The sequence below is a fragment of the Stenella coeruleoalba genome (genome assembly GCF_951394435.1).
Source record: "Stenella coeruleoalba genome assembly, chromosome: 12".
NCBI lineage: Eukaryota > Metazoa > Chordata > Mammalia > Artiodactyla > Delphinidae > Stenella > Stenella coeruleoalba.
This window is the reverse complement of record NC_137158.1, coordinates 53,785,170-53,800,801: the sequence shown is the minus strand read 5'-3', so window position 1 is coordinate 53,800,801 and position 15,632 is coordinate 53,785,170. Positions and strand designations below refer to the sequence as shown.

The window sequence follows — 15,632 nt, the reverse complement described above, 5'->3', positions numbered from 1 at the left end:
GAAAGAGTGGAATTTGGGGGAAAACAAACAACATTTGGTGTCAAGAGAACAGCATGGACAATTGGAAAAATACATGTCATATTTGCAGATGGTAAGAGTTTTAGTTTGACTGTAAAAAAAAAAAAAAAAAGAAAGAAAAAGGATAAGGGGAGATATCAGACTATGTGTGCCCTCAATAGATGATAAGCTTCAGGAAGCAGAGGCCAGCTCTTATTTATCATTACATTTTCCTGGGGTCTCCCAGCATTGTCTGCATATGGTTGAGACTATTAAAGGTTGAAGAGGAGAGATAATATTTCAATAGAACACTGGGGCCAGATCAGCGTAGATTTGCAAAGTCTGATAAGGAGTTTCAACTTTGTTCAGTAGGCAATAAGGAGTCATTGATAGGTTTTGGGCAGGGGCCTAACATAATCAGAGTGGTACTTTAAGAAGATTAATTTGGCAGTCACATGGAAGGTGGGATAGGAGTTCTAAAATAAGAAAGAGACTGGAAAACTTCAGTTAATGATTGCCTGAATTAGGGCAGTGGTTTTGGGAATGTAAAAGAGGGGATGTGTGATGTCCTGTTTACAGAGGGATGCTTTGAATGACATACAGTATTGGCTGATTTCTGAATTCGATAGTTTTTTTATGAGTGGTGTTACCAAATGCTTTTGGGAAACTACAAGAGACACACACACAAAATGCAGGCATGATGCATAGATCATTCCCTTTGTAAAGAAAAGCTTAAAAGGGGATGTATAAGGATTACTTTAATCTCTCTGGAGGAGAAATAATCCAAAAAATGTATTTATTATCCTACACACTAACAATATTAAAAGGTAAAATGATTCAATGGTGGAGGACAACGACGACAAACACATATCTTCAAAGAGAGAAGCTCACATTTCGAAATGAATTGGAATCTTACTTTCTATTTTGATCTTCGCTTGCAATTCAGCATATCACTTGATGCTGATATATAGAATTTGTTATCAGTTGTTATCCAAGGGAATTTGCCTAAACACAGATATAAAAATCAGGCTCTGATTGTATGTCTGCTCTCTTGAGTGCTAGAGTTAAGGGTCTGATAAGTTTCAGTGTTAATATTCTGGTTTCATTTTCACTTTTCACACCAGAAAAATGAAAGAGTATTATTATTTTCTAACACTACACATAATTAAGGTGATAACCTATCATTTATCATCCAAATGAGAACACTTTTAAGACTAATAGGGTGTGCTGGTAATAATTATATCAGGACAACCCATGTAAACTAAGACTATACTGGGAAAACCAGGATATATGGCTTATATATAGTTACATATAACTACCTGCAATGTTATATCATTTTCAAAATACACAAATTTTGGGTAATTCAAAGAAGTTGTATATTATATTGGATTTTTAGCCATGTAGTTGATACTTATGTAAGACTACTTTTAAAAGTAACTTTAGAGATAGCTTTCCTGATAAGTTAAATTTTATTCATAATTTAAAAAAATTATTAGAATTATCTCAGTCAGAACAATATTAATAGAAGAGAAAATACTGAAAGTAAATGACTGAAGGAAAGCTGCATGCCATCTATTTTGTGCCACAATAACATTTTCTTAATCATCTTTTAGTATCCCAGAAGAATACCTCCAAATTAAAGTACTTACATGTACATAGGCTGTAGCTGTAAATGAGATGTCTTCTGAGGCCCCTGATAGCCATAAGAGTCAAAGCCACCTATGAAATCAACTGAAAGGGACAATCGCCTTAATTAGTTAACTTTTCAGAAGAGATAAACGTTCATGATCAAGGTCTCACACAGATTACTAATATAAACCTTTTAATAATCTATTAAACCAGAACTAGCTAATAGTGGAGGAAAAAAGATAGTTCCTTCAAGGCAGTGATTTTTTTCCCCCCTCAACTGTGAGATTCAATTATTGCTTTACAAGAATCTATTCACTTGGAAGAAGAAATTTATATACTCCTTTGAAGCAACCAAGACCTAATTGGAGCAATAAAATTCACTTGCACAATTAAGATGCTATACGTCTTTTTGGTTAGCATGGAGATTTTCTGCAACACATTACAAATGTAAAAAATAATGATCGCTCAAGTGCATGTACCTATCAGCAATTGCGGCACTAGTAATAGTGTTATATCCTATGATTGTCAAGTACAAGGTGCAATGGTGGAGGTCATGTAAATTAGCTCAAAATGGCTGTCTCTGCCATTATGTGGTTCATAATCTCAAATAGACAATCAGAAATAAAGATGTGCAGCAAACTCTAACCAAACATTCAAATGCAATACATACCTAGGTATTTAAGGTACAATGAGATGTAACAAGAGTTACTGTGGTAGATTATATTATCCAAAATAGCTGCAACAATATCTCCTATTCCATATCTGCCTGCAGTGTGACCTTGACACTCACCCCATCCTGAGGTTTGGGTCTTTGTCCCTTCCTCTTGAACCTGGGTAGAACTTTGTGGCCACTTTGACCAATAGAGTATGGTAGAAGTGACATTTTGTGACTTCCAAGGCTAGATCAAAAAAATGTCATGCACTTTGCTCTTTAGGGATGCTCTCTTTTGGAACACAGCCATCATGCCCAAACTAGGAATCCCAAACTAGCGCACCTGGAGAGATCAATGGAGGACCCTCGGATATGATTTTGGCTGACAGGCTAGCTAAGGTCCCAGCTGATAGTCACCATCAACACCCAGACATGTGAGAAAAATTGCCTCCAAATGATTCCAGCCCCAAGCTGTTGAGTCAACCCAATCTTGGAGTCTCCCAGCTGAGGGCCCTGACATCCGGGGTCAGAAACAAGCTATCCTCACTGTGCCCTGTCTGGATTTTTAACCCACAGATCCATGAGCATAATAATGGTTGTTTTATACCACTACATTTTGGAAGGGGTAGTAACTGGGACAGTAAATACTAAGAGTGCTGTGAAAATGTTTTGGTTTTGTTTTTTCTTTCCCATTCCTGGATGTGGAGGTCATGTGGTGGGGCAAAAAGAGGCAAAACAACAAAAAGCTGACAAGATAGATGACTGGAAGAAGAAAGAGAGGAAACTAGAAACTGAATTAGGGTGCTAGAGGATATCTTTACTTTTTCTAATATCTTTTTCTATTGGCTTAGCTTTGACTAGTTTTTGTTCTTTTTAATATCCTAAGTGTTACAGGTAGAAATTGGAGCAAGTAACATAAAGTCCATGATGTCTGTTTAGTGGGGAAATCTTTTCATTTTTTTAAAATAGATTTTATTTTTTAGAGCAGTTTTAGGTTCACAGCAAAATTGAGAAGAAAATACCAAGAGTTGCTATATACCCCCTCCTGCCCCCACCCCGCCCAGCACGAGCACAACCTCCCCTACTGTCAACATCCCAACCAGAGTGGTGCATTTGTTATGGCTGATAAACCCATACTGACATATTGTTACCACCTAAAGTCCAGAGTTTGTATTATGGTTCACTTCTGGTGAAGTGATGTAATGACATGTATCCACGATGTTAGTATCATATAGAATAGTTTCACTGCCCTAAAAGTCCTGTGTTCTGCCTTTTTATCCTTCCCTCTCCCCTAATCTCTAGCAACCACTGATCTTTTTACTGTCTCCATAGTTTTGCCTTTTCCAGAATGTCATAGAGTTGGACTCCTATAGTATCTAGCCTTTTCTGATTGGCTTCTTTCACTTATTAATATGCTTTCAAGGTGCCTCCGTGTCTTCTTATGATTTAATATCTCTTTTTATCATGAAAACCCTTTTATTGAGGCAGAATTTCTCTTCTGGTCAGAAGTGGAATAGTACAGCAGTCCCCCTTATCTGCGGGGATACAGTCCAAGACCCTTAGTGGATGCTTGAACCATGAATAGTACTGAACCCTATATATACACAATACTATTTTTTTTCCTATACTAACGGATGGGTAGCATACACAGCATGAATATGCTGGACAAAGGGATGATTTATGTTACTGGAGGGACAGAGCAGGATGGTGTGAGATTTCATCACCACTACTCAGAATGGCTCACGATTTAAAACTTATGAATTGTTCATTCCGTTTAGTCTTTTCAGACTGCAGTTGACGGCAGGTAATTGAAACCATGGAAAGTGAAACTACAGATAAGGAGGACTACAGTGTAATGAAAAGGACAGAGATCCTGATGTTAGAAGGATCAGGGTTCAAATACTGCTTTGACCACTTGCCAGCTGTGTGACCTTAGACAAATCACTTAACTTCTCTTACATGAGAATTATAATACTTAATACTATTAGTGTGAGGATAAAATAAGGAATGTAGAGCCCTGGGTGAGACATGCGGTGTGGAAGAAGAAAATTAAAAGCCCTTAAAAATTCAGGATTTTCCTTATAATTCTTCTAAACCATGCAGTTTAGGAGAAAGAAAGTGTTTTAATTTGGAACAACTGTAGAACTATATCAAATATTTTATAGAAGATGAATTAAAAGAGAGCAAACCTCTTTTGTTTTCTGAATTGCCCACGTTTGCACATTAGCTAATATAAATGGTACCAGAAGAGCTGTACAATAATTGAATGGCAACTATATTTAAAGTTTGTATTTTGAGAAATTATTTTCTACGATTGGGGATTCATTGCAGATAGTGCCTAAATTCCTGTTCATTTGGGTTCACTCTTTTTTTTTGGTACGTGGGCCTCTCACTGCTGTGGCCTCTCCCGTTGCAGAGCATAGGCTCCGGACGCGCAGGCTCAGCGGCCATGGCCCACAGGCCCAGCCACTCCGCGGCACGTGGGATCCTTCCGGACTGGGGCACGAACCTGTGTCCCCTGCATCGGCAGGCGGTCTCTCAACCACTGCGCCACCAGGGAAGCCCTGGGTTCACTCTTATCAACATTAAGACTTAAGGACTAGTTTTCTGAGAGGCATTCAAGCATTAAAGTTTCCTTGTTCTGAGGTTCCCTGTTAGTAAGATGGCCCCACCCTGGTGCTGGAGAAGAGAGTGGGCAGATGTAAACAGTAAGGTCTCCTCCACTGAAACCGAGATCCAAGTCAATCTCAGGCTTATTAGTGTTTTTATTGATGTTTTGAAATATTTCCTTAGCTTGAGTCCAGAGGTGTGAGATGGATGGCAGAAAAAAACAGATGGTAATTTATAAGTCAGAGACTGTGCAGTGAGCCAAGGGATAACTGGAAGAAACCAAGATGAATCTTCAAGTCCAAAGGATAGAATTGGGACCAAAACTGGGAAACAAAGCTTGAGTCAGGAGCAGTGTAGACCTTCTGGAGACATGAGAAAAGGCCAGAAGGGAAATGAGGTGTGTCTGAGTACTGTTGCGAATGGAGGTTGAGTTGTCTGGGTCTTGCTCTTATTAGCCATCTATCTGATGTGTGGGATGGTAGAGCCAATTTACAACTACCCAACTGGAGAGGATAGTGCTAAAGCTTTGACAGAAGGATTGCGATTGTTCTGATCATTCAGGTCATCTGGGGTCATGGAAAAGGATGCAACAGCAGATGACTCAGAACCAAGATGAGAAAAGAAGAGGATCTGAATGTAACCAGGATGCATTTTTACCATCTCACTTGTGAGGGGGCATTCAAATTTAAATCAGAATCAAAGGATATATTTTCTGTAGTGTATTTTATATACCTGTCTGTGTTCACAGCCAAAGAATTTATGTAAGGTCAGTTTCCACATGTACTCATTCTCAGTAATTGTTTGGATGTCTTCCTAAAGACCTGAAGGAGAGGAATATTAATAAGCTGGATCCAACTGACCACTAGAGTTAAGAGTGTGGTGGTCAGTGTAGGTAGACATGGTTCTCTGTATCTTTTACAGAATGGTGTTTCACCCATAATTTGGAACTCTTTGGGGTGCCATGTGGGTGGAGAGCATAGTAGACAAAATTATGTTTTTCTCTCTTAAAATTGAATTACTGGGGTTAGCTTACATTTTTAGAATACCCTCAATACCACTTTGGTCTGTTTTCTGTTTCTTTTATATAATTACATTCATTTAGGCTCTAAAGAGGCTACTGAATATTGTAAAACTTTCCTAAGCAATAGGAGTCATGAAACAGCTAGCAGGTACTTCTCCAAGTAATTGTGATGGCATCTAGATGTTTGGCTCCTAGCTCAAATTTGTTGTCTAGGAGGATGTTGCAGCCTTTAATGGAACAAAAAGAATGAGAGGAGGGAGTTGGTGTTTGGCTTCATTAGGAAATGTAGTATGTAAGTTATATGTGGCACGTGCAAGCACCAAGGACCAGGAAACACTTGGGAAAAGGGAAATGTAACTGTAATTGGTGCAAGGCAGCTTAGGGACTTGCTGGGATTTTAGAGGTTAATTTCTTTTTACTCATTCAGCTTTATTGTGCTTTATTGAAAACTATCTCCACCTGACATATTGTGACTCTGCTTTCTGTTGTTGATCCTATCACTATAATTTAAGCTGCATGAGATTTACTATTTACTACAGTAGCCCCAGGACCCAGAGCAGTGTCTGGCTCATGGAAGCCATATTTACTGAATAAACTCTTTAGGCTGTTGTTGTTGTTGTTGTTTTTTTTTTTTAAAGACAATTGATTTAAGCATGGAAGATGCTGGTAAAATTTCTAAGTGAAATTTTACTGAGTGCATTTACCCTTTCCTTCGTAAGGTCTTGAATGGTAATAAAGAGAGGACCTTTTATAGAAGATCTAGAATGTCAGTGATTGCTTGGGTCCTGTGAGATAAAAGAAATCTTTTGGACACCAATGGGAAGAAGGCACCACCCTAGTCTCTTTGATCTAGGGGAGTAGAAGGAAAGAGGCTAGGACATGCTTTAGCATCAGAATGACTGGGCTGAGAGGGCAATCCACTGATGAATGCTATGTTGCAAATGTTGATAACTGCTAGGGAAAACATTGCTTTCTTTCTGGCCAGTTCATAGCATCCTAAACAGAGGTACATGACTGGGTAGGTGACAAAATAAAATAAAATTTGTACTTGTTTAATCTTTGCCTCATTGTAGTGATTTGCTTTTGGTCATCTGAAAACAACTCAGGAATGTTATTTTCTTTTCAGATGTTACAGCGTTTTCTCTTTGGCTTAGTTTTCCTATCTGCAATATGGGTGTGTTTTTGTCTACTTACCAACAGAGGCACAGAGATGCCCAATGATTTTAAATTAGTAAAGTGCCATGTCAGTTTAATAACTATGATTTAATAAAGTTAATAATAGTGGGATTTCAAAATTACCAAGTAAGAGGAAAGTGCTTTTTGAATAAATATTCCTCACTCAAATATGTTCCCTGTTGTGAGCTTCCCTTTTATTTAAACCTTTTAATCATGAACACTGAGTTCAGCAAACTTAGAACTGCTTTTCTAAATACATGTTGGCAGGGAGGTATTGTAATATAATATTGTACCTTGGTTATTAATGACAAAGCCACTAGGCAACACACTCTCTTTTGGAGACAGAGCTGGAAAAGGCTATGGGGGGAAATTTTAACAGGCAGTTCACAGAAAGCTAAGCCTAAATATTTGGAAGAACTCATTGAAGGACATTAAAAAATTTGTGTGGGCCTATGAAAACAGAGTGTAAATCCATTGTCTCTGCAGGTCTCTATTTCAAGGGTACTTATCTCCAGTTGCACAAAAGGAATTCAGAGCATAACCTACTGTAGCCCAAATTCAAAAGCCCCGCCTTCCTCCCACACAGACTTACTTGGTGGCAGCAATTCAGCTTCCTGTGTGAGCTTGATGTGCTCAGTCTGGACTTGTATCTCTGAGTGGACTCAGAGCTATTTTTTTTTCTGATTAGGAAAACACATCCCTTTGTAGGGGTACTTTAGTCTGTTATTGCCTGAAAGGTCACTGAAGTGTGATGCTACAGAGAGCTTCTGGCAGGCGAAACATGCATTGAATGACATGAGACTTATTAGTTAAATCATGGCAGATGCTTCAGTTCCTAACCTTGTTCAGAAAATAACATTTTCTCAGGGTCTTAGGATTCTATTTTCCATGTTTCTCTCTTAGTTGTATCAGAACCAGATCTTCAGTATTTTAAACGTGGTAACACATTTACATATACTAAAAACTGAAAGTGGAATGCGATCACCACAATGGTATAAAAATGAAATATTTCTTTAGTTAGAGATCATTTGAGTAACCACTTTAAACTGTTGGTTCTAAAAATAAAAATGAAATATAAATTTCCACTTGATAAACTGGTTTGTCTTTTCACTCTTGCCTATTTTTGCTAATTCTCAGTGTGGCCAGTACCTTAGGTGAGATTTGAAGAAACACATGCTGGTCTTCTGCTGAGACCAGGATCTTGCTATTGAATCTTATTCTAATAATCTAATGCCATCACTGGCTATATCACAGGGAAAGTATGAAGTAGTGTAATGATTGAGGGCTTGGTAGTTGGAAGACCTGGGCTCAGGTGTGCCTTCCCTTCTGACCAGCATCATATCCACAAGCAGGTCACAGTTGCTCTGAGTCTGACTTTCTTCCTTTGTGAAGTGGAGATAATAAAACAGTTCCAACTTCACAGGGTTATATGTGTTTAATACTTAGATGCATGTATTTTATGGATGCACTACAGGTAGATTTGGGATCTCATCTCTTTTAGCAAGGGATTTATACCAAAAGAATGGTTCAAATTATGCTTTAAAATATATATTTAGGTTCTTTACTGAAAGGATGAGAATTTTTCAGGCCTGGGAAGTAGGTGGAGGTAAGGGTCAAAGAAGAGGACTTTGTGTTGGAATTTACTGGAATTTTGTATGGAATGACATGAGTGTGGAAATCATCAGCAGAAGCTGAGGTAGGTTTATGGAAACCCTTAATGCCCACGTGGTTGGTTAATTGTGGTCTGGCAAGCAGTAGGAATGTGACATATGTGACATATTGTGGGAAAAAAAGGGAAGATATATTTAAAAAAACTACATAGAACTGAGTTTCCATATTTCAAATAGTTTTGGAAATCACCTTATATATTATCCAAAAGGATGGGGAGAGGCTAGGCCCAGCCTGGTTTGTAGTCTATGAGACTTCGACCCATATGTAGGGAAGAGGAACTTTACAGTGGAGTGGGCGAGAATGAAGACACCAAGAGCTCATCTCCTGAACCAGGCAGAGGGGATGAAGCCAAGGCTTGGTGGAAGGATTGCTTTGGAGAGGAAAAGCTTAATGGTTCCTCTCAGATTGGGAGAGGGTTTCTGAAAGACAGAAAGATAATTGCTAGTATAGAATTTTTGAGGTTCTGAGGGAAAAATGGAAGAAGTTTGGTAGCTTTGATTTTCTCAGGTTTGGGTACTAGACTTCAGGAACTTGGAAAGGTTTGGAGCACATCCTGTGGTGACTGTGGCACACTGTCCATGGGAGAGGAGTGAGAGCCCTGTTGAGCAGGAGAGAGCATCCAGCTGGGTTTAGGGACTCTCTCCAGCCACGTGCAGCAGCCCAGGGTTAGGAGTGGAGAAGCTGCACCTGAGCCTCGTCGGGCAGGGACGTGGAAAATCCAAGGACCGTGGAAGAGAAAGCAAGGAAGGAAACTAGGTGTGCCTGTAAGAGCATCACCGCTCCTGTGGATTCAGGAGACAGATGGTGAGCAGAAAGAGAAACAGAGATTCCAGTGGAGGGAAGCTCCTAAATAAAGGTGAAGAGAAATCCCTCCAGGAGGGAAGCAGGAGAACAAGGAGGGAGTAAAGATAGGAGTTTATAGTCAGGCAGAGAATTTTAGAACTGGTGATTTTTAGAGAAGCCTTCTTCCTCCATAATGAAGGTGATAAAAATTAGCCTCCTTGGTGAAGGGAACTAAGGAGGTAGCTGAAGTGAGTGGTGACAAAGATGGTAAGAGCTGAGAAGATCAAGAAATTGTAAAGCTAGAGTTAGAAAATTATGTATTCAGATATCTTTGTTACTTTCAATAACTGTGGAATCGTGTGCAGAATATGATGAAATGGCTAAGTAAACTTTATCTTAAAGGTGCCTGGCCTCACTTTGTGCCACGCCATTTGGGTGGATTAGATTTACCAGTCTCTGTTTTGTTCTCCCCTATTAGAATGGCTTTCCATTATGTGACATGCCTTGCCGTCGAAATTGGAAAGAGCAGTTATTACAGGCTGTAGGCAAGCTAGTTAGACATGATTGGGTATGTCTTCTCAGCTGACATCCAGGAGATACATATATATATTAGAAGGCACAGCCCACTTAAATGCAGTGGTTTTAATTAGGATGTGGGCACATCAATGCATACATATTTAGGAAAATGAAAAATAAAGCGTGCATGCTAAAATCCCCTTGTAATTTTTGCTAACACAATCTTCGCATTATTTTGCAGCCTCCAGAAAGGAGGACTAAACCTAAATTACTCATCTTTATAGAACAACAATAGCAGTTTCAGGTATGAGGATGTCCAGTGGTTACTCTAATATTTTTCCAGCCATGTGAGAAAGGTGAAACTAGATTTGCTGTATGGGGTTCATTAAAAACACTTAAGATGATTCCTGTGTGAATTATGGTGTCCATTTGGTCAATACGGGTGGAAAAAGTTACCCTTTTTAAAAAAGACACCTATTTTTGTTAAATTCTGCATATCCCCCTGATTTGTCCTTTAGGTTTCGGTGGAAATGTCATTTCCTCAGGGAAGAATTTCCTAGTTTTCTTAACTGGATGAGGCACCCCTGGGCTATGTCCCCCTACCCCCACTCTCCTTGTCTGAACGCTCATCACGCTTTGGCGTAGTTCCTCCTGTGAACTGTGTGCTGGGCTGTAAGTATCAGGACGGCAAAGACAGTGTCTGCCTCGTGCCTAGTGACTAATACACAGCCTACCATGTGCAGTGGCTACTCAGCAAACATGTGTTGGAAGAATCTACGTCGAGTCTCACAGTGAAGTGATGTGTAAAGTATACCTAGAATCGGGAGACAACTTCTGCTCCCAGCACTGACTCTAAATGATTGACTCAGGGCAAAACAATTTCAGTGTTCCTTTCCTCAGCTATAAAATTAGGGGATTAAAGCAGGTGATTGCTAATATTGTTCATAGAGCTATGATCTGCACAATTCCATATTTGTGGGATTGGTTTACATACTGATAATAGCAATAAAACATTTAAAATGAACAAATCTGTAAAGGCGTCATGAATGGGAAAATTTAGTGCAAAGGAGTTGTTTCCCCTCTGGCTGTTACTACTATTATGCATTGATTTTACTAAGCAAGTTTCCAGGGAGATGAACTGCTGAATAGGGTATATTGGAACCTGAGACATGAGACATGACAATTCCCAGTTGGAAAACAGAGTGATGAAAATGGTGGGACCTGGGAGAGAAGCATCGGATTGACAGGTTTGGAGCCCACAGAAATACTGTGGCCCCCTTTTAATTTACTTCCGGGATGAAGGTATATGGATGAGTGACCATGTGCGTTCCTTTGCCTCTGTGCTCTTGGGAATTCCTTTAACATCAGCGTCATTAGTTACAAAGGCAGCAGTCCGTATCCAATTTTTTTTGTGTGTCAGGATTGTTCATGTATAAACTAGCCTTCTTTGTTGGAAACATTTGCAATTAATCCCATAAACAAACAAACAAAAAATGCAAATCCTGCACTGCCCCAGCCAACCCTGCTGACACTGAGACCAGACTGCCATCTATTATACACAGAAATGAATTGAAATTCTCACTTTGGGCCTAACCTAATTTTCCAGTGATAATAGGCATGGATTCCCAGAAGCACTCTACACCTCTTGATAGTAACATCCTCATTTCCTTTCCTGGTAAATGTTTTAAATAAGATTTTAACACCAAAGGAAATTAACCTTTAAATTAATTGTAATTTTAAAACGCCATCACTGATTTTTGTCTTCAGCCTAATTACTTTCTATTATTTAAATAAACCTCGCCTCCTGTGAGCTTTAAGTTTGTTTCTCCTTCACTCCCTGCCACACAATGCCAGCCCATCCTCGTGGAGGCCTTCCTGACTCTGCTGCTGGAGCAGCCTCCTTTAAATGTCACAGGATTGAGGGTTCGCCCTGTGCTGCTGATTTACAAGGCACTCTTGCAGCGCTCTGTGTAAGGCTGCTCCACTCAGATGTTTTCATTCTGCATACCTGGTGGCCATCCTTAGAGATGCAGTGTTTTTAGTCCTCCTGCTGTTAAGAAGGAGATAGCGAAGCTTGGCCTTCTGTTCCTATTAGATGCCGTTTCCACCACTAAAGTAAAACTGGTCGTAATGAAATTGGCAACAGCCAGCATCATTTATCAAAAGACTAACTTTGAATGTACAGTCTTCTTTCTTAGCACGTCTCAGCTTTAGAGAGCTTTTAAGACTTCTGTTTCCTGGGCCAGCTCTTTGTCTTGTTCTCATTTGTCCTTTCAAGGTAGGACTAAGGGATCCCAGCAATTTTATTTTGTGAGCCTGTATATTGGTGCTAAAAGCATCCTATTTTTCTGCCACTTAGCTTCTTTCCTTCTCATGTCATTATCCATGTGGGTATAGAGAGAGATGGTGAGGAAACGAGTACAGGACACCCAGTACAGGTGGACTAGGTATTAGAGAATTGGAAGAGGCAGAATAATCAAAATGGGAGATGTTTCTTTTAATCATTTCCGTAAATGTCACCACTTCTCCTTCCTTTCACATGCTGTTGCTTTCTTTTCCATTGAGGCGGATTAAAACAACTTGGATATTATTCATCTACTGGATCACATCAGTTTTCTGCACCACATACCTCCTTTATTACACCCCAGTTAAAGGTCCTCCTTTGCTAGTATGAACATAGTTACCTCAACATTGACTCTGTAGAAACAAGGTCCTGATTGTTTCGAGTCAACAAAGGATAGGGAATGAATCAATTTCTTTCCCCGCTATTTTTGATTGGGGAACATTAGATTTATTTAAAGATGATCATAGTGTGCATGTATGTGTGTGTATAATAAGCAGTAGAGTATAATGGAGGAGACGTTAAGAGAAAAGGGAGAATATGAGAAGTGATTGTTAAAGAAGACTCAATTTGGACCTGAATATCCAAATTTAAAAATAAAATGCATATGTTTTCTCTCCCCTGACCACAAGAGGGAGCAATTTAACAGCGGGCTGAAAAAAAGACCAGCACTAATTTTGGGAGACAGTGTAACAATTGTGTCACTGTTAGGGAAGGCTGTTGTCACTGATAGGAGCTTGCATGTGATTGACAGGAGGCACATGTATATGTAAGCATTCGTTTCAGGCGCTGATCATCTAGTCTGTCTTTTATTTTTACATATGGCAGCTTATCTTTTTTTCCCCGCTTTCTTCCATTTGTCTAGAAAACAGTGAAAGCTGCTTTATTCTAATTCATTATTCATTTACTTAGAATCAATTAGGGTCTAAAAAAATGTCACATTTCCTTAGGAGTTTCCATACAGTCCAAGAAATGTTAGTGGAGAGCGGATTGATTCGTTTTTTCCCCACATACTTACTGAGTCCTGCTTCAGGTTGGGGGTAGGCTGGATGCTGAGGATGTAGTGGTGGTCAAGATAGCTGTGGTCCCCACTAGCATCCCCTAATACTCTTACCCTGAGGGAGTCAATATGTGCTATATTATGTCAGAAGTTCACCGATAAGCTCAGTGACCTGGGGCAAGTCATTTAATCTATATGGGCCTATAAAATTAAAGTGTTGAAATAGAGCAGTAGGCAGTAGTTTCCTATCATTTCAAACTCTGTGGTGTTCTTAGTTCACAAGAAATCTTAAGTGGAATCAAGAGTTGTAAAATTAAATAAATGCAGAGCTCCTGTGCTCTGGGAAGTTGGAAGAGGAGCAGGGTGACACGTTCTACCTTGGCCCCACTATGATTCTGCAGGGCACTAGCTCGAGGTTAGTAGCCTCTGAAGTCTGGGGCGCCAGACTCTAATCACATGTGGTTCAGTTCAGAGATGGGGAAAGGAGCAGCACATTTTGCTTTTGTGGGAGCCTGGCAGATATGGACAAGGTTATTTCACTCAGTCACCTTCAGAGTTACAAAACAAATGTTATAAAGAAAACAATAATATACTACGCTTTCATTTGATTGCTTGAGTATGATATTTGAACAGTAAAAATAGACACACCATTCTCATAACTCTACCTGTCAACCTGGCACCCAGGAACTTGGCACCTTTTTTGAACTGCTAATTGCCTACCCCTTAGGTTATGTTTGGAGAGTGGTTTATAAATAATAAGAAAGAAAGCTCAGGTTACCAAACAGACTGTATAATATGGCCCTAACAACCAGATAGAGAGAAAGAAAAAGAAGAAAGGAAGAAAGCAGACATATACCCAAATGTTACCTGAGAACCAGAATTCAAAATTGTGAAATCATTCTAATTTTCTTTTTTGTTTGTTTATCTGTATTTTCTCTACATTCTGCAGTAAACTTACATTCCTTTATAAACAGAAAGAACCAAATATTTTTTAATGGACGAGTACTCCTCCCTTGCCACCTCTACCCTCCCCCACAGGCGGGAGAGTGTGTCCTTGTGCTCAAAGAATTGCACCCAAACTCAATGATCCTGTCAAACTGGAAAAGCGATCAAAATATACAGAACAGAGTTCAATACACAGAAGTGTAGGCCGGCAGGCTTTAGAAGAAAAATCAAACAAAAATAACAGAAAATTATTAGTTTCAGAGAAGTGAATCATTTCCTGTGGTTTGCTTTTCAAATGAAAGAGTCTATAAATCGATTATGACTTTTATCCCAAGGCCAGTTTATTTTGGGGAATTCAGGACAGGCTTTTATGAATCTGTGCTTGGTTGGTAGGTTTGTGCATGTGTGTATCTGAACATGTGTGTTTAAACATCTAGAATTAATTTTCCAATATTTTTCCAAAATAAGCCCTCTTAAGATATTTTTAAAATGACATTCTGCATATTTTCCCGGATGATTTGAATATTTAAGAACATTTGCAAACACACTGAATCTCTTTTAGAAAAGATAGTGACTACTTAGAAAAATGGATCCACTTTCCAGAGGACTGATGTTTATTTTTATTTTTAGTTTAACTATTAAGTCAAAGGTTTATAAGAAAACATAATAAAAATTGAGAAATCATGTTGCCTATTTTTTCTATTATGGATATGTTATTATTTTTCCACAGCTGCATGTTTTCCTTTTAATTGTCACATCTAACAACTCTCATGAAGCTGATAAGTTCTTAGTTCTATCACTATAAGTGGACATTAGACTCTGGTGCAGAAGAGCTGAGGATTAAGGGAGAGAAGAGCTACAAGTATAATAAAAGGCACCAGACCAGAAATCTCAGAACATTTTATTTCTTTCACAGAATACTGTCAAAGAGAACAAGTAGAGGGGAATAAAAAACACTGGAGGTCATAAGGAAAACTCAGCATGGTTGGCAACAGATGATACAGTGAAGAGCCCGGCCACAAAGACAGCTCAGTGAGGGATGCCCGCTCTCTTGGAGAAAGTCTTTTCTCCTAAGACATATCGCTGCCTTTTACAAATATATAAAAGTATGTTGTGATGGTTGCCCCACTCAAATAAGGTTCAAGTGTCAAGGCACACTCTCTGGAGCAGGTCCCAGCTTTTTTCTGGTGAGGAGCTTCTCATCTGAAGGCAGATCACCCCACCTCACAGCAGGAGATGCGGACCGCAACTCCTGCCTACTGGCAGTGAGCCAGGAGCAGGGAGGTTACCG

General features: G+C 39.3%; 1 protein-coding gene across 1 annotated transcript in view; it reads right to left on the bottom strand.

The window, feature by feature from the left end:
- Positions 1-1,590: 1,590 nt before the first annotated feature.
- Positions 1,591-15,632, bottom strand: part of NKAIN2 (sodium/potassium transporting ATPase interacting 2) — a 966,228-nt gene continuing 952,186 nt past the window's right edge. The window contains exon 8 of the mRNA XM_079939169.1: positions 1,591-1,728. Coding sequence (XP_079795295.1) covers positions 1,643-1,728 — 86 coding nt within the window. The 3' untranslated portion in view covers positions 1,591-1,642. The remainder of the gene's footprint in view (positions 1,729-15,632) is intronic.